Here is a 24,830-nt window from a genome sequence, read left to right as displayed (position 1 = left end):
ATTATTATAAACAGTATAACAGTCCTTTAGCGACTGTTAAATCACTTATCTCCGTTATCTCAGATTTTAGTGGGCTCTGTCAGATTTCCTGGATTAATGTTTTATCAGACTAGGATGAATTTATAGGCTACATGCAGTCTATAACTAAACGCATAAGTTTGGCTAGGCAAACACTAAAGCCTAGATTGTTTAATGCAGTTTCCAGTCTGATTAAGGCAAATTATCGACATTTATCATACGACCATATGATTACGGACATTTACATATCCTAATCGTATTCGGACTGGGATCATCTCATTAATGCATCCAGATAATTACAGATACAATAATCTGTCAGACGTACACTAATACATTAGCTACGTCGAATCAAAGCCTGCCAAAGATGGGCAAAATCTTAGTGCTAAATTCAAAGTGGTTGCCGAAGGGCAAATCACAGGCGCCCGACGTCACACTAGCCCACGGAGTGACTTGGACAGAACTTTCCAAAAAAGTCTAGTGCGCGGACAGAATTCCTCCCTTGCGCATCACCCAATCCGAATAAGCTCCGCCATCCCACTCTGCTCGCGGTGCAGGTCCAGCTTTCTTCTGTCCTCCGCGTCTCTTTAGGGCTCTCCCCGCACAGTCGAGAGGCACTCTGCTTTTTGTCCCGATTTCTCCTGGTACTGGGAAAACACACCAAACGCAACCATGGAAGCCATCAAGAAGAAAATGCAGATGTTGAAATTGGATAAGGAGAATGCCATCGATCGGGCTGAACAAGCAGAGTTGGACAAAAAGGCAGCAGAGGACAAATGCAAGCAGGTAAATATATTATTTATGCCACTGAAGTTTATAGGGTCTTTTTGGCCTATCAAAACTGTCCTGCACTCAGGGATTTTATTTTTCAAAGACTACTAGGAATCTGTCTGGTGTCTGGTATGCCAAGCTCATTCCTTCATTGTCTTCTCTGAGATTTAATTTAGGGAATGTAACACCCATTTAGGAATTTGTAGTTGGCCTCAAAGCATAATTGACAGAATTAAGTGCAAATGTCAAAAAGTCTAGGGTACACTGTGTAGTATAAATATGGCAAGTCTGCATCCCCTATTAGGCTGCTATTTTGTAGGCTACTTTGTAATTTATCTCTGATTAAAGGATTTGGGAAAACTCAGTAACTTTAGGGGAGATTATAAGACCAGTGTACAACATGGGGGTGTCTGAACATCATTAGTGTAAAATGAATTCAATACACTGCTTTCCACACTTTGTTATTTCACAAGGCGTGGCAACTATAAATAATCAGAGTGACAGACACCCAATACATAGGGTGTTAGTATTCACTTTGAGAGAGTGTATATGGTGGTTCCGGCTTATGGCCTTGATTATAGAGGGGCCCCATCTTTGCGTCTGTGTGACACGTTCGCTTATTTGATTGAATACGACAGGGAACTAGCAAGTGGCACTGGTCTACAAGCCAGCTAGTTGAGAGTTATTATAGGCAGTGTCACATTCTCCATGTGAATGAGTTACATGCCTTTACCAACCCCATACTGTCAACCATAAATCTGCGCCTAAGGCTAGGATCTAATGAGGCCTCGAACCTGGATTTTTTGAACTCACCATCCCATAGATATTGAATGTATAAAATAGTTTGTGGTCACAGAAGGCCAAGCCAAGGATTTGAAAGTTAGAGACTTGGTTGGATATTATTACAGCCAAAAAGCTCAGTGCAGGAGCAGGTTTCAGAAGATGGATGGTCATCCTGTCTGTATTGGACAGCGGGGTGGGGTCAGCCAGTTGTCAGGATCCTGTTGTTTCCATTACTGTATCGGTGTGGATCCTGGTAGGTCTGTGAGGCCTCTGGTGTGAAGTCAGCATCTCTCTGTGTCTCTCTCATGGGACTGTGCCATTGTTAGTAATGCTGACCACTGAGGGGGACATCTTTTTATATTAAACATGTTAATCTCTCTAAAGTAACTGCCCTCTCCAATGTTGTCTGACTGTTATGGAGATTTATCACTGATTTACCAGTGCTTTGTCTTAAAATACACATAGTCCTGTATTTTCTGTAGTATGTCTTACATTAGAAAAATAATTTCCCATCAAACACTTTCCAAATATAGTCTGTCTTCTGAAATCTCTTTGAAACAGTTTAGTCTGGAAAATCTGAACTTCAGAGAGAGAATCAAGAGAGGTCAATGACTAGTAACTTATGGCTTCTACAACCTCTTATTAAAACAGACCAAAAAAACCCATTGCACAAACAAAAGTAAATACATTTCACAATTAACTCGACCGTGTTTGGACATTTTGACTTCTTTGGAGTTCATGGCTTTGCTTAGTCCCATCCCTTATAGGGAGAGAGAGCCATCAGTGCAGCGGAACTTAAGAGAGACCATGTCCTTGAACGCATGCCAATCCCCAGCACAGTTCTGTAATACAATAGAGGCCATATCCCACTGAGGTATCAGATAGCTAATGTCTACATATTTATAATGCTGCACACTGGCAGGCCATCACAGAAACCCCAGGGATCTTTCAGCTCTACTTTTTCTCACACTATGCTGTTTGACTCCATTTTTGACTCCTTACTATGTGTAGCAAAAAAAGTAAATAATCTCTCGGCCCCAGTGTGTGTGTATGTGATGTGTGTGTGTGTGTGTGTGTGTGTGTGTGTGTGTGTGTGTGTGTGTGTGTGTTTATGTGTGTGTGTGATTCCATGTTCTTTTTTAAGTGACACACACCATTGTGGGATGCTTGCTTCGCACAAAAAGGGGGTCAAGCCTTTATCCAGGGAAGGGTCAGAGACGTCATTCTGCAAACCGCATTAAAAGTACTGTGGCCCTGCGCACTCCACTGCCAGCCCCCAGATGGGTATGAGCAGCCTGGGCTATTTGTGAACCTGGAGCCACAATGCCTGGCATACATGGACCCCAGTTCACCAAAGAGGATCTGTCAGATGTAACATAAGGACGACATTCATCAGGAGCACATTGTGTGCGAGCTGTATACGCCCCCTTGCCATTCATAGAGCGCCTTTTTATAGATCTCCATGATTATGACGTTAGCTAATCAAGGTATTAGTGTGTATTGTTGAATGGGGTTCAGTATGTGGGTTTGGTCAGTGATGAAAATGCAGTGAGGGGACTGACATTTTCCCACAAATACTGCCTTAATCTCCTGGTTAAGTACCATGGTGTCTCTGAAATAGCTATCTTATGATTGGTTGGCTTATGAACAGTTGTCCACTTCCATGACTGACTTGGTGGCTCTTGTTTCCATTTACAGAAGCACAAACTGAACTACAATGTCATAAGAACACAATAAATACATTTTATGAGACAGAACTATTTTATGCTTGACAGGAGTGTGGCTGATGAGTAAGTGCACGTGTGTGCGTGTGTGTGCGTGCGTGTGTGTGTGTGTGTGTGTGTGTGTGTGTGTGTGTGTGTGTGTGTGTGTGTGTGTGTGTGTGTGTGTGTGTGTGTGTGTGTGTGTGTGTGAGGGATAGGGAGGTATTGGAGTGTTGAAAGGCCAGAGACCATCATCTGCAGGCAGCTCTGATGGTTCTAATGCCCATGAACAGCAGTTGATGGCGGGGCAGTTCTCTTTATAATCCTGCTTCTCTCTATGCCATAACCCACCTGGCCAGGGTCTGAGCCACAGGTCAGCTACCTGAGAATTTATGAACAGCACGCAGGCAAGAGGATGAGATCTAGCAGCAGTCATAGCTTACGTCCAAAATAAAAGATTTAGAAAGATACCTATTTAGAATAAGAGCAACTATTGGTCACACATATACAGGATTTGTTCATTGAAATTCTGTAAGAATCTTAAATTATCATTATATCAACCATTTTGGAAAAATCAAATGGTAAATCACATTCATCGTAAGTGATAAATCAACTCTTTGTCAAAACTTGACAAAGTCAAAACTTGCACACTTTTTTTCAATACAAGAAAGTGACAGCTAAGGTCTGAAACATTATTCTCTTTTTGCCGGTCCAGTCACCTTGCCCTCATAAAAGTACATGACAGAGTGGCTGTCTAATCTGGTTTAGCTTAGCTTATGTTACCTTTAAGTCTGTTTATGAAAATGGTGATTAGCAGAGCCCCCCCTCGAGTTCCACTGAAGTCACAGGCGCAGTTTGGAAGATTCTTCCTCAGCTGAGTGAGTCACACTCGGATGCACTGCTGCACCTTATATGGGAACTGCCATGGCCTCACATTCAGTCACATTCTAGTGCTAAATGGTGCCAGAGCAGCCAACTCCACAGACTCTGAGGAAGAGGAAGTAACATTGAAACTTAAGTCCTTTTGCACCTTCAGTCGTATAATAATAGTATATAATAGTATTTTATGTGCTTCAGAGAGGACTCTGAGAGAAACCCCCGACAGATGATGTGTCATGATTATATTTGTTTGATTGCGTCAGTGGAACAACTTGTCACTTGCGACAAACGTTCCATATTCCTATTGTTACTTGAACTGTGTGTGTGTGTGTGTGTGTGTGTGCGTGCCTATGTGTGCCTATGTCCTAGCTTGAAGAGGAGCTGCTGGCCCTGCAGAAGAAGCTGAAGGGTGTGGAGGATGAGTTAGACAAGTACTCCGAGGCCCTGAAGGACGCGCAGGAGAAGCTGGAGCTGGCCGAGAAGAAGGCCGCAGACGTGAGTGACACCCAGACAAAGCATCATTACACACACACACACACACACACACACACACACACACATATACATGCAGGGTTACACAGACATGCACACACAGTCACACTCGGTCGCACATTCTCACACTGAGATGCAAGTCACAAGAGGGCCACACCTTCAGCCCGACCCTCAGCCCAACCTCACAACCCCCCCCCCCCCCCCCACACACACACACACACACACACACACACACACACACACACACACATATACATGCAGGGATACACAGACGTGTACATGCACAAACACATATTTATAATCACACAAAAATACTTATGCATGAATCATGCAATAGCATACATTATGTCTCCTTAAACAGTGTGCTAAAACAGGCCATCCTAAATACAGCCTAAATACAACTAATTTAATGTGGTCCAATACTAGAACTACCCCATTAGTAGTCTAATTGCAGTTTATCTGTCAAGCAACACAATGTAAATGCTGACATATAAATCCACAACCTGAAGAACTCAAGTCAAGGTTTGAGATGTCTGTCCTCCTCTAGTGGCGAAACACCATAATGCCCTAAACCGACAGTCTGTGCCTGTCCATCAAAAAGGCCACCCCTTCCAGTTCCTTTGCCTCCACTCCCAACTGGAGCCAAGCTGAGCATTGACCTTGCTGTTGACAGCTGTGGGGGAAAGTGCCAAAACTACACCCTCCTATCAGGTTCTGTAAACACATCATAAAGCCTGTCAGCGCCCTCCGGTGAATTCCCCAAGTTTGAATGAATTTGAACAAGATAGCAGAAAGGGAGCTCACTTTGCTTTTTTTTTTTCTTTCTCTAGACCTCTAGACCACTTCTTTGGCCTGTTCCCTATCTTGCACATTGATATGTAAAATATGTTGTGCAGAGGTCTTGGGCCTCTCAGTTAAATAAGTGACCTCACACAGTGCTGTTGACAGGTCGCCCTCTGATATATACATATTTAGGTTGATTTCTCCCTCTCCCTAACAACCTCCAAACAAACAAACACACACACACACACACACACACACACACACACACACCAATAAACTCCCTAATAACTGTTAACATGTAGTAGATTTATTCCCTGGCTGCTAATACAACCAATAGTGTCTCTACCAGGAATGCAATGATCATAATTAAAAATGGTCCACTCTGTCTGCTATGACTGGTGACTTAACTCTGAACATAATCTGTCTGCTCATCAACATGTCGTTGTTACCGTGTAATGTTGACGTCAGGGAATATAACCTTTAAAGCATCACTCATCGGCCTCTCCTTTTCCTGCCCCACGCCTTGACAGGTCATCTTCCTTTTCCCTCACTTCCAGCCTGTTAAAACACCAATCAGCAGAATTATGACCTATTACCCATGATAATCAGCTTACATGACACATATGTAATGGTGCAGAGGACTACTTGTGTTGGCTCCTTCCTCTGTGGTTCTGTGGAGACCTTAGCAGTACATTAGCAGGGGCCCTATAGTTATACGACAAATAATACCAGAGTTCCTCCTAAAAGACATTCATGTAATCAGCTGCTCATAAAACTATGGAATGAGTGATTGCCGACCTTTTTCCTGCTACAACAAGATGGGACTAGAAAATTCCCTCTGAGAGCAGTCATTAGCCATCCCATTGTGTTGTCACCATCACCGACATGGATTGTGTACAACACCACTACAATCACCCATCCAATCAGAATGCATGAATGTGTCTTTGGCAGGCTCCTGAGGGTAACACCAGGAGTGCATAGTATTAAAGTGAGGCTACCAAAGAAGGAAAAGAATGGCTGGAATGCAGGCCTTTGTTTATGGTGAGGTGAAGTCATGCTTTCCAGTTCTTTCTAGTGGCTTCTTACTTACCGACTTTTCCCCAGACACGACTGTGAGACACCGCTGTCAAAGCAAGACTGTGCAAGTCAGCCACCCACGTTTTTAATCAATCACTGATTTGTACATCAGGAAACAGGACCTATGGGCTACGTGCTGTTAAGAAATTTGATCTCCTTACAAAGTATATGTTGATGGAATTCATCCAACCACAGTGCATTACGCTTATAGGGCTTTATATTCCAATAAATACAACACAGTTGTAAAGACAGTATAAGTATGATATACTGTACATACATGCATACATACATATAAGCACTAACCCAAGCTTCTGTCAGAGAGAGGCACTTAAGGCCAACCCCATATTGACACAAGCTAAAAACATCTCCAAGAAATACAACTCTATATGCTCAGTGTATTAAAAAGGAAATACCAGAGCGTAATAAGAAGGGAAAAAAGCAGAACATAGAAGCAGATCATAGATCAGACTGGATGTGACACCCAGTCTTTGGGTGGAGGAGAGAGACTGACCTCCCGGTGATCTGGTGGTGGTGGTGGAGGGCTGATTCAGGGCTCTCTCATACCCAGGGTGGGACCCACAGGGGCAGGGTCCACGGGAGGTCAGTTATGGAGGATTATGGATCATGCTCTAGCCATTGCTGCACCACAGAGAGAGAGAGAGAAAGAGAGGGGGGGGGGGGTGGCGGATAAAACATTTCCGAAGTATAACGGAAATGGTTCCAAGGAAGATTAAAGGCTTATATAAATGCTGAGAATTTTAATATCACATCTGGTGAATGTATGTTTAGGTACAGGGTAATAAGTGTCAATTTACAGTGTCCAATATAATATAATATAATATAATGTATAATATAATATATATTATACATTTTAATTCAAATATGAGATGAGGTGGGAGGTATGCTTTAGATCTTTTTTTTACTTTATTATTACTCCTAACATTTCAATCACACACTCCAAATACTATCAATCACACAAGCCCTAGGCCTACTCTTAAAATTACGGTGGCGCATTGCATTCACATCACAAAAAAAAAAGAATCAGGTTATCTCATAATTACGAGTTACGAGATAGTATCTCATAATTATGACATATTATCTCATAATTACGAGATAATTATCTCGTAATTACGAGATCATTATGATTTATGACACATTTCCAATTCTGCCCCCACTTGTGTGTGGCAATGACATGGTCTAGCTAGCAACATTATAGAAGATAAACCTAGGCTATCAGCTTCCCAAGAGAAAGCCTGAAGCTGAAGTTCCTTTCAAACCTTTACTTAGGATTCACTGTAAAACTAAGCAGACCAACAGAGTACATCTCAGTTATTTCCTTCGATGTTTTGTTTAAGAGCAATCACGTAGACTAGCATTTCAAGTTACAGAATTAGCTTCTATACTCTTTGCTTTGGGGTTGTTGGCTTATGTTTCATGCCACTTAAAGACATGTTAATCTTAAAGTCATTCAAAGCAGGAAATCAGTAGGAAATATGTGCTTGCTTTGCTTTTATTGAAAGACTGTACATCCTCAGCACGGATCCTATCCTTATCTCATAATTACGAGATAATTATCTCGTAATTATCAGATAATATGTCATAATTATGAGATACTATCTCGTAATTATAATTACGAGATAATATCTCATAATTATGAGATAACCTGGTTATTTATTTTTTTTGTGATGTGAATGCAATGCGCCACCGTAGTTACCAGACATAACATGTCTGGAGATTTGACAAGAGAACCGCAGTCCCAGGATGTTGGTGGTTCTCTTGCAAAGTTCTTTGTGCTCTTCGACTGATCTGAGGTCAGCTCAGAGTACTCTGACCTTCATGAATCATTATGACTGGAGACTCAAGGGATCTGTAAAGAGCTTTATGAGGCCCTGCCATTCTTTACAGACCATGTTGTTACGTTCAAATCTCTGATATTAACACTACAAACATGCTCTAAAAATACAAATAAACATGGACTACAGTATAAACTGTGGAGTTAGTTTATTCTTTATTTATTTATATTATAGTCTAGGCCATCTATTCCCTTCAATTGTTCTTTACTTGATTGTGCAGCCTGAACATGGAGTCTTAACAAAGAGCCTGCATTATAGTTGTGTTTCTGCAAGCTTTAGCCACCACCAGAGACTTGAAGTCTAAGCATATTGCTGGGCGTAACGCTGCTGTTAAGTAGGCCACTATTTCTTTAAAACGTGAACGGCCTGTGACCTGTGACATCATGCTAGAAAAGATAAGAGAGGGCGGAGAGTGGGGAATGTAGCTAAGAGCAACTTCACTGTTTGCTGGAGAATTCCGACTAGCCTACCTGGTCCCGGGTGGGCACATGCACACATAACGAGCATCGTTTTTTTTTAAAGCATTGCAGATTTCGCAAGTTATTCAGATGAATACGGAAGTAAACTGCAAGGAATAAAACATCGGATTCACATTTGTCTGCATTCAGTCACTCCGTCGTCAGTGCGCGAAGGCTTAGGAGTGCTTTGGATCTACAAGAATTCCAAGGTGTCGCCGTGCAGCGACGAAAGCTACAAAGACGCATAACCTAGGCTACTCTTGAGCTCGTCGGTACTTTGATACAACTTGGTCACTCATCGGGTACGACAATGGCAGGGTCATCTATTGAGGCTGTGAAAAGGAAAATCCAGACTCTACAGCAACAAGCCGACGATGCCGAAGACCGTGCCGAAAGTCTTCAAAGAGAGGTGGATGCCGAGAGGCAGGCCAGAGAAAGGGTAATACAGATATACGTTTTGTCGTCGAGCTTTCACTTACCATGCCATAGACAAACAGATAAAGGCTAATTAGTTAGTTGTGGGCTTTTTTCTTTAACCTAAAATGTGGCTGTTTTAATAGGCCTAGCGAATCATGTAGCGCGACTGTTACTTTAAACGTTCTGCCTATTGTAAAAAAATCCAATATCTGTCTGTCGTGTCCATGGTCGTGTCAGACCATCGACTCCATTCAGATGAGCTTAACCTATTGTAGTAGCCCAGTTGAAACTGGTTCCACTGAGAGAGAGTAGCCTACAATAGATGACATTGAAGTGAACAGCATTTCAGCCGCCTAAAGCTATTATTCTTCTTTAATTAAAATCAACATAATGAACAGGCCATAACATGCCGAGTCGACCCAGTTATAGGCTATTGTATACATTTCAGATTATCACTGCCATAAAATAGTGGTCAGGATATTAACTTTGGATTTTTTTTTTTAAAGAAGCACTCACTGCTCGGCGTAATTCCATCTTTGGGCTTGGTGTCTAATATCAAGAGATCTGTGTGTTGGATGACGTTATGTCTTGTCAATAGCAGAACAAGCCCTTACGAATGTCTTATAGAGTGGATACCTGCATTTTTGTGAAGTATAAGTGGTGAAGTTAGTCCTTAGTATTCGCCTATTTGATACAGACTGTGTACTTTTGCAGTAAGGCTCTCTATATACAGGAGTTTTACTTACACAGCCATATCTGTGGTAACTTGCTCCTTCATCAGCAATATTCTGAAAGTTTTGAGGTGGGCAGGTGGGGTCAGTGCAGTCTCTGCCATTCTTTATTAAAAAGGGGTTTTCCTTCTCTTTAGAGTGGTGGACTTGTAATCACTTGTTTGGTCAACTCTGTGTGTCTACATGCTAAGCCCCTGTCCTCTGGTGTGTTTGCCAGACACTGCCCTGCTCTGTCCTCTCTCTCTGTGGAGGGGCTTAGGCTAATCATTTCCTCAGCGCTAATGGGCTAGTACAGAGATGGAAGATCCCCAAGTCTCTCCACCCCCTTATAACTGCATCGGTTAAGCATAATAAGAAACCCTGAAAGGTCTGCAAGAGACACTCAGAAGCTAATGTGGGTAGGTAATTCGTTCTTGAGGGAGCTTGAATGAATGTAATGTTGTTACCATCCCAGCCACTCCTGATAGTCAGACTATGCTCATCAAATAAGTGGATAATTTGATAGTCTGCCAAGTTTTTACAGAGGGCTTCATGGTCTGGTCTTAATTGGTAATTAAGCTCGTGCCAAAATAACACATACAGTTTGCCAGTGAAACCGAGCGGGCCAAACTATTAACAGGACCAATGCAAAGATTCTGGAATGCTCAGAATGCCAGTAACATTCTAGCTCTTCCCCAGAAGCGCGCTGTCGGAATGAGCCCAGAGATTTATGGGATTTTTGTAGAGGGGGCGGCATGATTAGCCATCTTCTGTCATGGTCAGAAAACAGTCCCCCCTTTGTCTCGGCTGAAGAGCCACAGATCTTCTCAAGGGGAGGTTGTAGTGTGGGGTTGGGACAGTGGGGCGGGGGGTGGAGATCTTGGAATGCTGGAATGTGCAAGAGCTTCCCCTCCCCAAATCATTTCTGTCATCGGAATCTACTCATAGGGCCGATGCTGTCTCAGCCATGCACCTGGAGACCAGGAAGGGTGTTGAGACTGATTAAGGCCACATAGTTACACACATACTGTACAGTTACTCATGAGAGCCCATTGCCCATTGACAGTTTTATCCATGTCATTGTAAGAGTATCATAATATGTAGATAGTACGGTAGACTTGAGACCCTATGTCTAGCCATAAGTGTCCTGTTTCTCCTACATGGCTTAAGCTTAGTCTGAGATTAAAAGGGAAACTTCAGTAAAATCTCCATTGACAAAAAGCTTTTAGTCAAGCTTTTACTCTAGTCTATTCCTTGCACGGGAAACTGTCCAAAGAGGTTTTATCCCAGTGTCCTGGAAGGATTTTATATCGAAGGTTAATTTAGTGTGTCCATATGAGGAGGGTCAGCCAGCTCATGCTATTATTGGTCCAAAGGCAGGTCTTGTTTTCCAACGGCAAACACATATTAGATCAAGGGTGAGCGAGCCCCTCCCCTAGACAAACACCAGCGCCACCTCGTTCGTTCATGTGCTGCTGCTCGGCCGCGTCGAGTTTCCCACCGCCTGAAAGCTGGGATTGTTCAAGCCTCTCGGCGCAAACGGTGTTGTCTGGGGGCGGCGCGAGCATAATGGAGACCCTGCAAGTCATTAACGAACCGTGCACATTCCACAAGCCAGTGGCCAGAGTCACGAGACTACACTAATGTGTGTCCGTTTGAACAGCATAGGAATGTCGGTGTTGCTCCTATATGGCCATACGGTGCAGGGGCTATAATACCCCCACTGAGTGGCAGCCTTTGTTTAGCCGTCTCTGCCTCAAGATGTTGATGTTTCAGCTGTGAGCTTTTAACCTTGTCAGGGGACCATGATTGGGGAGCAGGGGTTTTTCCAAGTAGCTTCAACTTGGCTGAGTTTGATCTTTTCTTCCCTACCAATATCTTTCTGAATAAACGATCTCTTCTGAATGAAATTTGATTCTGTCGTTTAAGTGATTGTTTTTTGTAAAACATGGCATTTACAAACAAACGGAGTTGTCACCGAGTATCACTTTGATCAGAATGTATGACGTGTCCTACTACTGACATATTGATTTGACATACTGACTTACACATTTCTCTGAAACTTCCCGACATCCCCAGTGGAATGTCTCCAGATTAACGTTCAGAGTGATTGTCACGTACAGTCCAGTGCGATTGACCGCTGTCCTGTCTTGTCCTACAGGCTGAGGCTGAAGTCGCTTCCCTTAACAGACGTATCCAGCTGGTAGAGGAGGAGTTGGACCGCGCCCAGGAGAGACTGGCCACAGCACTGCAGAAGCTGGAGGAGGCAGAGAAGGCTGCTGATGAGAGCGAGAGGTGAACACACACACACACACACACACACACACACACACACACACACACACACACTCCTTCAGGATGCATTGCTCAAACCATCAAAAATGGCTGATCATCACCTGTAAATGTGTTTGTTTGTGAATGAATCCTTGCGGGCCAAGTACCCATAGTGAAAACATATTCCCAGATTGTGATCTTATATGGAGTTACACATGCCATCACACATGGCTGTTCACTTCATGTGTGTGAATGTGTTTTTCAGTGTAGGTACTTGCCCCTTATTGTTTCACATATGGACATAGATTGTTCATTGTGTTCATTCATACAGTTGTATAATCTTGATAAGGGCTTCACAATGAATGTGTACTTTGTGCTTGGCATAATCATTGACAAATTGCACACTCAGTCAAAACCTTAACATACCAATGAAACAATACAGTAATCTGGAGTCCAACAAAGATGAGTGGAAGACAAAAGTTGCTTCACTCAATATACTGAAACCATACAGTATTGAAAAATATGTATGTAGACCAAAAGTACCATTAATTTTGAGTATTATTCAAAACACAATGGTCAGTTTTCTGGCTTGCTGACTGTACTGGCTCCCATCAATTATTACTGCATAGTTGCACCGTACACTTGTCTAGGAACAGACTGTTATTGTTTCCTGTTTTAAAGAGGGGGGCAGGGGACTGCAGGGGAGTCATATTTTCATTAAACTTTGACGTGGTATTTATTTCATGTCTACTAAGTAATAATTCTATATTATAACAGCGCAATAAAACAAAATGATCATTAATAACACTCACATTGTTAATTCATATGGCCATAATAATAATGGCCATTTTCCCTTTCCAGTTGTCCTTGATGTATGTGCATTTATCATACTCCTATTGTGTATGTGTGTGTGTGTGAGAGAGACAGATAAATGGTGGAGTCTGACAATTCTCCTAGGATTAGCTGCCTGGCTGCATGCCTCTCATGTCTGATGAGAACAGAGGTCTCCACAAACAAGTTTCTGACTGGATAGGACAGGACTGTTCCATTTAAAGCCAACCTTAAACCTGACCTGTCTAACTGACTAGGCCTGTTTGGTGGGAAAGTCATTCTGAACGCTTCTGTTTTTTTCCCTCTTCTCTCTCTCCGCTCTCACCTTTTATCTCTTCATTGTTTTTTTCTTTGCATTTCTCTCTCTCTCTCTCTCTCTCTCTCTCTCTCCTATCATCTCTCTTTTGTCTTCAGAGGCATGAAGGTCATTGAGAACAGAGCGACAAAGGACGAGGAGAAGATGGAGCTTCAGGAGATGCAGCTGAAGGAAGCCAAACACATCGCTGAGGAGGCCGACCGCAAATATGAGGAGGTCCGTCTCTGGCCCCTGCCCGCCCGTCTGTCTGCTCGTTCCAGACGTCCAACAATTTATTCTGGATTCAAAGAGCAGCCGTTTATCCTTGATCTTAGCTTAGGTTTTAGATGAAACTTAAAATTTTTGTAATGTTATTCACCTCACCATTCCTTTTCGACAGCCTCGTTTATAGAATACAAACCCACAGTTTGCTCTGGATCTCAAACTCATTTTTGGTGGATGTTGTATCTAATCATGGATCTAATCATCTCAAAATACCATATATTCCTCATGGTATATGGGTCGTTAACCACCTTTGTCAATGGAATATCTTCATTAGCACAGAGAGACTCCCATTAAGTTTGACCACTGAATGTAGTTTCAAGGGTGAAAGAGGGCGGTCACGTCTGTCTCTCTCTCCATGCCTGTTAGTGTTCATTAACCTTCGCCCAGGCATTAACTCTATACTGTGAGAGCGGACTTAGCCCAGGGATTCCCTCAGACGTCGCGTCTGGGAACACTTTAAGTCTGTGTTCCCATGATGCCTGAGGAAGCTGTAAACTGGAGAACTGTACGGGCCCCTTGTGACCACCGCACAGTTTGTGCTCCCGCTCACTTCTTTCCCATCAGGCATCCCAGTTACAGCACACGTATGTTACATGTGTTTATAAATATCCGTTAAAGGGTAAGCGATGTTGGATGATGTTTCATGTTTATGTTTCTTAGTAGATGCTTTACGTTACATTATACTTGAACCAAAGAACAAACAAAACACACTTCAGTGATTCCCAAAAAAACTACACACAGTGTTTTGTTATTGTTTGAGGGACAGGCTGCCCCCAACTTTCCAGTCCATGAAGCCAGGGCTGTGTAAGAAGATTTTTTTGTTTTATTTAATGTACTCAAGAGAATGAAGAGCTTGCAAATCGTGAGATATTCGCTGAATGTTGCAAAAAGATATCTCTTCGCATCGCTTACCCTACCTTTGAAAAGACAGGAAAATGATAGCACTAGGACCCCACTGTCCCTCTTGGGCCAGTATAAGTATATCCCCTCTCTGTAAGGGAACGGAGAAACATGTTTGCACATGATTGTCTGGGGGCTTAGCGCCAGTTTGTTAGAGGACGGTCGTTGCCCCCACAGCAGATTACACTGACAGATGAAGTAGGCTCTTAATGTTCTTACACTGACTGAGGCCTTGTCATTGATGGCCTCTCTACACACATACACACACTCGCCTGTGGGGACCCCCTGTGGCTAGGCCAGCTGGTATAGGCACGCTGGGGGCTCTGCTAGTGTGAAGTTGTTATCTTAGGCGCTGACGGGTTCAATGAGTTTAAATCTCTTGATTCTGTAGACCCCCACGGTCACACACACCGCTAAACATGGCTGTTTTAAAGACTTGTTAGCTTGTGCTATGTTCCAGTTTATTTAGTTCAAACAGTGTACATTGGATGCCTATGTCTACAAAATGAGGATCAGTATGTATACAGAGAGAGAATGAAATATATTGCTTTCAATGGGGTTGTACAGAGATGTCCATTTCCCTGTTAAGTTCAGAATCTAAGAAATCTAACTCTCATGCTGCCTGTGGTAAATTGACCTTTCCATGTTGGTGGTATTTATATGTAAACTCATAAACTTGGCAGGTCTTCCCCTGTCAGTCTGTCCCTGAATGTCAAATGAGGTGTCTAGTGTGGAGCTCTGCCTCTGACATGTGCATGTGATGAGACCAGCTTGATGTTGTGCTTGCAGGTGGCCCGTAAACTGGTGATCCTTGAGGGTGACCTGGAGCGCTCTGAGGAGAGGGCTGAGGTGGCTGAGGCGTAAGTGGACCCTCTTTACGACGTATTTACAAACATGCTCAGAGGGAGAAGGTTCTTTGGTTCCTTTGGTTCTTCATCAATTTGTCTGAAATTAAGTAATCTAGAGCCTTTTTCCCACACAAGAATCCACAGGCTGTAACTGATGTAGGTTTTATCGCAGATGGGTATAGTAGTGATGATGATGATGATGAAAGAATCCATAGAAGAGTTCTGTAAAATATGTAGTTCAGTAATGGAAACTTTAAGGCCTCTTGTGTGGAGAAACTGAAGAACTCTTAACCTTGTCTGAAGAAACTGAAGAACCTAAATGGGTCTACACAAAGCATGCAGTGTCCACTGCATGCTTCATATTTAAAGTGTAGAGCCCACTGTTTTATGAGCTTGTTAATTTAATTTAATTTAGCTTGAATCGTCCTGCTTGTAATCCAGTGTACTGACACAGTACACTATTTTGATCGTTTGATCGATTTGAATTCATTGTAACAGCATGGTTAAATGGATTACATGCCTTATTTGAGTTGATTTATTCATATTTATATTTTCTAAATGAAAATATATACAGATTTTGTAAGTATGAATGGGAATTCCAGACATTTGCATGTTATTGTAAAACTTCCCCATTGCTGTTCCCGGTTTGTAGTGGAGTAGTATGCAGAGCGTGTTTTTGTGTTTGTGTGTGTAACTGGAGCCATTGGATACACTAACCACAGTGAAGCACCCTGGATCTTTCCCCCTCCCCTTTTTTTTGTTGTGTTGTGGTAATGCATGCCTGAATGCATCCATCACCTGGGACGTGCCTTGTTTTGTGAACTCCCCCCTCGCCTCCCTACACCCCACCCCACCCCCCGTCCACCGTGGTCCAATCCCAGTCGTGGCCGAACACTGGAGGAGGAGCTTAGACTCATGGACCAGAACATGAAGTCCATGATGTGCGGAGAGGAAGAGGTACTCTGACCTGAGACCACGCCCACCCCTTTTTTCCACCAATAGCGGATCTCTCCTCTCCTCGGCCCGCCTTGTCTCGCCTCTCCTCCTGGTTGTCATAGTGACTAACCTGCTTGCCTCCTCTATGCTAGAGGTCTCTTGTACTTTCCCCTTCAGCATCCCTGTATGACTCTTTGGATTCCTGTGACTTTTCTTTCTTTGCTGTTCTGCCCTCCTGAGGTGTGCAAGGTTCTTGTGGCTTGCTGCTTTTGCTGAGGGACATATCAGCTATGAACTGTTAATCAAAGATGACCCAGTCACTAGCTTAGACTAATGCTGTAGGCCAAAGAAGACTGCTATATAATCTAAATAAAAAATACAGTCTATACAGATTAGATCCTAGATATGAAACTTGTTCAAATTCAACAAAAGATTATAGAACTAGAAATCATACTTCTTGTGCAATTTAAATGAAACTCCAAGACATTTAATTAGATAATCACCCATTTGAACCTTGAAAATATCTCTTATCAGTCTTCATTGTTTTTAGCATTTTGTAAGCATAGGAGTCCTGTTTCTCCCATGGGATCCACACAGGGGATTTAAGATGTCCCTGTGCTGGTCAGACATGGACTATTAAACATTGGGGACTGGGTCATTTTCTCCCCTCTGGGGAAGGGCGTTTTCCTCAGCATTACTTGTGCTTTCTCCATGCTCTCAAATTGCTCTCGTTCTCTTTCCCTCTCTCCATTTTTTCCCCCCCTCCTCTCCTGTTCTCTTCTCTCCTTCCTGGCCTCTCCTTGCTGCTACCGCCACCTAGCAAATCTGGTGACCTTGAGGAAGAGTTGAAAAATGTCACCAACAACTTGAAGTCTCTGGAAGCGCAGGCTGAGAAGGTAGGAGGGGGTCAAAGCTGTCAATAGCGGTGCAGGTTTGCACTCGAACCATCCTACCTGCAAATCACAATGAACATTTTTGAAAGAACATCATTTGTACGTGTAGGGATGAAGCTGTCCGTGGCAACAGCTGTGATAGTTTACCGCTTTTTCGGCCAAATGTATCCCACAGCCGCACAGGCCACTCTAGTCTAATCCGAGGTTTGCAGTCGTCATGGAGACCGTGTAACAGAAGCACAGAGCATAACTTGGCAATAACAAAGACTTAAGATCTGCCAGGACTGTCCTGACAAATTAGGCAAGCTTAGATGAGAAAGGTTGTGACTGCCTTTACTTACCTTTGTGACTTCAGTCCTTCACTAAAGGGAAGTCAGAAGAATAGCCATCAAGTCAAGAGCTTTTCACGTTCATTCCAGTTCACACATAATTTAGGGATTTCTTTTCTCATGATGAGTTTTATTCATTTAGAGGTAGAATTCTTACGTTAGGAAATGAAGTTAGAAGTGAATTTAGATCACCTTCGGAATTTGCCAGTTGTAAGGGTTCTTTGCTTTGCTTTTTGGCTCTTATACTGGCTCAGCCCTTTTTAAGTTTCCCTTTATCTAAACTGTTAAAACATCTTACTGCCTTTCTTGACTGTCAGTGATAAGATCACTCCTTTAAAGAAATGTTTACCCAGACATTAATATATGTGGTGTTGTTTTTTCTCTTTTTCATCTTGCTAATGTTTTATTTGAAGTATTTGATAGCATGAATAATACTTTAGTGTTGTTTTGAGCAATGCCTTTGAGAGACATTAACGGTATTGTGTATCCCATTTATAGTACTCACAAAAGGAAGACAAATATGAAGAAGAAATCAAAATCCTTACTGAAAAACTTAAAGAGGTGGGTATGGTCTTTAGACTCCTAAAGGTTCCGTCTCAAGGTTGTATCTCCTAAAGATGCCTTCATGTCATGTTAATTCATTCCTCTATGACGTTTTTCTCATCTTAAATTTTGCTGTGACATGTTGCACGTGTTGAGCGAGATTCACTTCAAATGCACCCTGTCCCTTGTCCAGGCTGAGACCCGTGCTGAGTTTGCTGAGAGGTCTGTGGCCAAGTTGGAGAAGACCATTGATGACTTGGAAGGTATGTTTTTTTTCCCCCGCAGGTGGCCCAGTGGTCAGCTTGAATAGTGATGAATGTGTGCGAAACTCACTCTTAATTTGTATGCCTTACCAATGACCTAATATAGTTGTTTCCTGTTGTGTCTGTATGATAGAAAGCTCAGCTGAGACTGACATTTTTAACCTGTTTGCGCGGTTGCTAATGCATTAGGCATCAGGTTTCTGCAGCACCTGCTGGAAGGCAGGAAGAGCTCCTTGTGACGTTTCACTAACCCTGTGTGAGGTGCAGTCTGGTGGCTTGACTTACATGATCAGTGAGGTTTGCCGATTTTGGTTTTTGAAGATGTGGTGCATTCTCTAACACAGAGGATTTTCTTTTACTGCGTGAGACAATATTGAGGCCATATATAAAAGGCGTTTGCATGGATGGTCTTGAGGCATTGAGTGTGGTGGCGAAGTAAGATTGTAGATTAAGTTTGTAGCTGAAGGCATGGAAGATTTTTTGAGTTCTAGTGTTTTTCTGACCTCTCCATGTTTATGTTCTTTCCCACCTTCCTGTCCGGGTCTTTGTGGCTGTCCGATCCTGTCCTGTCCTCTCTCTCCATCCCTCTGTCCAGACGAGGTGTACGCTCAGAAACTGAAGGGCAAGGCCCTCAGCGAGGAGCTGGACCTGGCCCTCAACGACATGACCACCCTCTAGACGCAGTCCCTTCCCTTCCCTCCGCTCCTCTCTGCTCCTCCTCTTTCCTCCTCCTCCCCTCCCTTCTTCTCTCCTTTCTTTTTTCCTCTGTGCTTCACTTCCTCTCCTCCTCTCCCCCCCTCCATCTGTGTCTTCAGGGGCTCATCCTTCTCGTCCCTCGGTTCACTCCTCCGTGTCAGTTTGTCATTCTGCCACTCATATTAAGGATATAGCACTCAGACAGTTCTGCGTCATAGGCTGTTTGTTGAGGTGCAGGAGCATATTTGGGTGTAGTTTGCCACTGAGCGAGAGTGGTGAAGAGTGAGTTGTGTACCCCCCCCCCTCTCCTTTTCTGTAGCACTCTGTGTTGGGAGGTTTCAGCATTGTGCAGTTAACCTCTTCCCCATCATTGTGTTAAGTACACATATGATGAGAATGATGATTGCCCCTATCCCCCTCTAGGCTCTAAGACACTGCTGCAATGTTGACAATTCTCATGAGACACTGTGCTATAAGTGGATCTTTGTGTTGCTGTACTCTCCCCCCCCCCCCCTTTTTTTCTGCTTTTCTGTCGTTCCTTCTTTAATAAACATTTTAAAAAACCTTTCACTTGATTTCTCCCCTTTTCTTTATTTTCTGGTTGTGTTTAGTGCATTTCTCTTCTTTTGCTCAACCCCAAACCAAACCAGAACTATATACTTTATAGTGTGTGTTACTCGTTTTATTTCCAACTGAAAAATGCACCTGGATGCATTAGATATAGCAGAAATATAGGTTGTGTACAACTTAGTGTCATCTCTAGATATTTTTGAAGGGATTTTAGCTGTGATATCTCAGTGTTAAACTGTAGAAATTGAAATGGTTGCTCCACAGTCTTTGTATCAGTGAGCTGTAAAGCAAACAGTGTATAATTATAAGCAATGCATCACACATTTACAGTGAAAGGATTTCCATTTTTCCTGTGCTGTTATTTCTGGTGTCTAGTATCTGATGGTCCCACCACATTGTAAACTTAAAGCCACCTTATGGAAATCCATAGGTGTGCATCTATAGTTTCCATCTTTACAATGTCCTCTGCTTTTACACTCTCTGAGCTGTGTTGTGAATTTGAGTGTTGTTTCCTACTGCTAAGAAAGATTTTAAAAAGCTATTTGTCTTTTCTGTCAGCTAATACCTTTTTGATCTTCACTGCACTAACCCTGCCCTCTCTCTTTCTCTCCCTCCTTTCCCTTTTTCTCTCTCTCTTCCTCCCTCTTTCTGAATCTTTTCCTTGGCTTTCACTGATGTTACCGTGGCTACAGATCGCTTCCATTCGACGGTGGAGAAAAATCGCATTCTCAATAACGAACTCAGGGTCGTTCTTAATGAACTAAACAGCTGAATCTGACCAGTACCAGGCCACAAACTGTAGATGAGCTGGGGTATCAATTCAGTATGACTGAACGTTAGATTTAAAAACACTGTCAAAGAAGACAAAATGTCTCCGCTCTACATTTGATTTGTTACGCATTACTCAACATTCAGTTAAAACTACCAAAGTAGTAAACAATTTCAACATTCCTTTAATATGACATAGAGTATGACTGCAAACATTTTCCCTCATTTATTAATAATGATTTTTACTCACTGCTTTTTTGAATATTACTGAGGGTTGTGCATCTTGAATTATCCCAGCTTACTACATTCCTCGAGTAATTTTTCATCTGTGTCCACCTCGCATCACGAGAAAAGCTCTGTCTGTACATTTCTAATCTTCCTGTCGTCCTGCTAGTGTTAGTACCGCAGATACCTGCTGTCTTAGCCTCAAAATACCGGCCAGTTCCAGACTGTAGGTCAAATAGTATATTAGTGATGCTATAGTGTAATGCACATGTTTTAGTGATGTTATGGTACTATGGTGCACACATATTATACTGGAAAAATAGCTTTTAACAGCAGCTGAAGCCATCCACTGGCTCTTAAGGATCTCTGAAGGATTGCATGGATGCAGTACACTGCATCTGAATACACTTAAAGCTGTTCAAATACTGGGCATAGTAACAATGTGCTTAAACACAATTACATTGTCAGTTTGAGTTTGCACAGTAATTTATTGAACCATCTCTGCTACTGGAAATACTTGGAATATTCCTTTTAGATGCTGTATAACAACTGAGACAGAAGTTTCTCAATTTGAGCGTATAAGGTCTATTAGATTTGATCCAAAGATCACTTCAATTTTCAGGTCTGAAAGCAGACTTGTCTTATCTTAATGTTGCAAAAACATGTAAGCTGTATATTGTTACACTAAGTTTTTTTTTACTTTTACGTTATCCTGAAAAAAGCATTCCATTTAAATGAATCAATTTCCTTAATTTAATTAATTTTGCTGAATCAATTTAGTCACTGTACCAACTTTCTATTCAATGTTCCTCAAAATGTTATCTATGTTGTATGATACATTATGCAGACGGTCATGATTCAGCATGTTTGTTGGTACTTCCGTGTGGATTAGTTTGATTTCAGGACCAGCATGCCTCCACTCTTTTCTGAAAGACTATGTTTTCAGCTGTTGTACCACTGTGTATGCACTATTGCACAACCTCTTGTTGATGTTAGCATGTAGTGCAATACTTTTTTTATAAAGGGCGCTGTTTTTTTTTCTCAGGGAAAAAAAAGAGTTCACTTTTTGGATAATTACAAACTTGACTTGATGTTTGTTCATTTTCAAATGTCAAAAAATCAACGATGTCACAGATACTTGTAATTTATATTAATGTTGGTTTCAAGGCACTTCAAGAGAACACATGCACTTTGGTGTAAAATGTCTGATAGAATAATTATATTTGTTAACACCTAAGATGGCTATTTGTTACACGCACGCACACACAGACACACACACACACACAGCATATGCTCCCTTAGGTGAGTGGCCCATTGTAATGAAGGAAACTCAAACCTCACTTGACATTTCCCCAACACACACTCAGACCACTGTGCTGCTCTGACACAAAGACACCTCAGTACTACATTGACCAATACTAAGACAGAGACCAATCTAAACCACACTATTGAGGACCAGTGAATAGCATTTTTGTTTTTATTATTTTAAATGAACTACTTCCTATGGCAATATTTTCGCTGATTTTTTTCCCATAGTTTGTTTTTTTGTCTATTTTAATCTGTTTTTCTGCACACATATACACATTTCCTTAATGTTCCTAGCAAATGTTTTTTTGGGGGAAAAACATGACCTGACTTTTGTTCTTTTGTTCTCCCTTCACCCATCACCAGAGAAACTGTCCCATGCCAAAGAAGAGAACCTGGGCATGCACCAAGTGCTGGACCAGACTCTACTGGAGCTCAACAATCTATAAGCAAGCTCTAACGCTACGATCCAAGACAAGAGTCTGAAACCACACTTAGCTTTACAAAATATAAAAAAAAATACAAACAAAGAAAAAAGGTCCAAGTGCATCACAGCTGGCATTTTGCATAAGCGTGCACTTCAGAGAGTTCCATTGAAATTGGATGCTTAATGTGAAAAGCTAACTCCCAGACATTATGGCGTTTCTGAAGCATTTCTCGTAGGGATCAAGCATGTGGACAGATCAACACCAAAACGCATGAAATCCAAACTACCAGCTTGTTGCTGCCACCCAAGCCAATATCAGTCGTGCTGTACCAAAGTTCCACTACTGACGGCCATTTTTTGTGTGCAGCTAGTAGACTGTTAACAACGTTGTGTTTCGGTTCAGTGTCTTTTTTTACTGTATTGAACACTACTAAATCCAAATGTGCTGGCATCGCTTTGTGCTTTGTTTCCCTAACCACTCTTTTTCTGACATTTTGTCTGCTTTTTTGCTCTGAGTCTTAAGTCAGAGGATTTTACTGTATCACAGACAAATGTTTTACAGTAAAATGAAAGTGCTTGGTGATCTTTGTGGCCCTCAATCAGGTTTTTGGACCAGAACTTGAATTAAATCGATGCAGTCTTACGATTTGGCTAATAACATAAACTTCTATGCAGTTCTAGAAGTTTGTAGAAGATGAATGTCTGTACCAGTTGGAATATGGTACTGATATAGAAATGTAGGGTTACACTTGAAAACATATTTGTTCCAGTGAAATTCAACAACTTATTCCACATTTGGTTTGGTACTTTAAGTCTTAAACAATTGCTTTAATTTACTAAAAGATTCTTGTGAGGTCACCGATGAAATTTCCTTCTTGATTGGTTACTTGCCTATTAAGCATTTCCTTTGTTGTTGTCTCTCTTGAGGTCACAGTCCTTTGAGCCTTTTTTGGTAGATATAATGTTCTACTTCATCCTTTTGTAAATTCTGGAAAAAAATGACATTTGAAATTTGCAAGTAGATTAAAGGGAATTGATCACTTTTAAAAAATGAAATACATTTTAACCTTTGTATTTGACATTTTTTGCCCTCTTTTTACAACCCACTTATGTATTCTATGCAAATTGTTATGTACGCTATTTTAAGATGGGGGAAAAATAAAGGCAACGACAATGGCTACTCTGTGTACTTTCTTGACTGTTGTATATGGTTGTCTAATGTATGTCATGAACAAACTATTGTGGTTTCATGTAAAAGACACACTTCCTGGGATGATGCACCATTTTCTGAAAACTATACATTCCAAACCAAAACCAGACAGTAACCTGTGCTTGCTCCAACTTGATTATGAAATCCAACAATATTCTGTTCTATACCTGAAGATTAAATGCAAAATATATCAATACATATCATATATTATATATCATATATATTATATATAATATAGTATATTGATTTTAATACATATCAATATATGTACATGGTAATTATGTGTGTAGTCTGTGGAATGTGTGGAATGCAATGAGTAAAACATTACTGTGTAAACCAGTTACCACAGTGAGTAAGTGATGCTGTTTATACATGTTTCCATTGAGTTGGATGCTGTGTTGAAACACAGTATCAGGATTTTAATCAAATGAACACTGATGGCTCTGGACACAATTCAACCTTGACCTTAAGTACCTAGGCACAAATGAGTGAATATAATGTAGGTCAAAATGCCTGAGAGATATTCCACAAGCAGTATATGGAGCAATAGTGTATGCATGACACCATGCAACATTCACATTTGACCCAGTGACTCTCAGTATATTCAGTTCATCAATCCCTTCGATTGAGTGAAAGTTACGGTGGTTACAATGTTTACATTGATTGAAATCCAGTAAGTTGAGAATCAGGACTGTAATGTCCAATTTCCACAAGCCTCATATGATCGAGAGAAGTTCTGTTCTGCAGTGAATTTATCAACACACTCCCTCACATACTGTAAGTAATAGACCTACAATAAAAAAATTAAATTAAAATAAAACATAATATATTGAAACAAGCTTCAAGTTTTGTTGATGATCTCTGCAACCTCACCCCTGCTGTAACTGTATAGGACTATGGATCCTTTTATTCCCAATATATCAGTATTACCATTATTTCATTGTACTGTCAAATCCAGTCCACAATATGTATAAAACAAAAGCTGTGAGCACACATAGTAATTATCCAAACATAACTCCTGCGACCCAGTTGCCCAGCCAATATTCTTGTAAAGAGGAAGACGAACCATAAACAGGTGAGTGTTAACTAGTCAAGGTCTCTTTTGGCAGTAGCCTACATGTGTCGGCTGCCTAGTGTGTGGTATCAGTTTTCATGGAGGACAAGGTGGTGGGTGCAGTCATGCAAAGTTGTCTTCCCTCAATGGCAGCTTAAGAGTAAAGCAGTGAGTGCTGCTCAGTGAGGATTGCCAGGTTTGGTAAATGCCACTACATGTAAACCTATACAAAACAAT

General features: G+C 41.7%; 1 protein-coding gene across 12 annotated transcripts; it reads left to right on the top strand.

Moving 5' to 3' along the window:
- The first annotated feature begins 500 nt into the window (after positions 1 to 500).
- On the top strand, positions 501 to 23,509 carry tpm2 (tropomyosin 2 (beta)). Of its 12 annotated transcripts, none has more exons than XM_076284430.1 (9): positions 501 to 801; positions 4,521 to 4,646; positions 12,103 to 12,236; positions 13,461 to 13,578; positions 15,316 to 15,386; positions 17,131 to 17,206; positions 18,031 to 18,093; positions 18,269 to 18,338; positions 22,269 to 23,509. In XM_076284430.1, the coding sequence occupies exons 1-9, from the start codon at positions 688 to 690 to the stop codon at positions 22,349 to 22,351; spliced, it is 855 nt and encodes a 284-aa protein (XP_076140545.1). In that variant the 5' UTR covers positions 501 to 687; the 3' UTR covers positions 22,352 to 23,509. The 12 variants fall into 12 exon arrangements, with proteins under 12 accessions (XP_076140545.1, XP_076140543.1, XP_076140551.1 ...); XM_076284428.1 differs by lacking the exon at positions 17,131 to 17,206 and adding an exon at positions 16,256 to 16,331; XM_076284436.1 differs by lacking the exon at positions 22,269 to 23,509 and adding an exon at positions 20,297 to 22,249.
- The last annotated feature ends 1,321 nt before the right edge of the window (positions 23,510 to 24,830 follow it).

This window comes from Alosa pseudoharengus, unplaced genomic scaffold, assembly GCF_046254945.1.
Source record: "Alosa pseudoharengus isolate Yale_2024_CS ecotype anadromous, Long Island Sound unplaced genomic scaffold, YU_APseudo_1.1 YU_APseudo_1.1_scf_14, whole genome shotgun sequence".
NCBI lineage: Eukaryota > Metazoa > Chordata > Actinopteri > Clupeiformes > Clupeidae > Alosa > Alosa pseudoharengus.
Note: the sequence above shows the minus strand (reverse complement) of the source record. Positions and strands in the feature narration are given on the sequence as shown.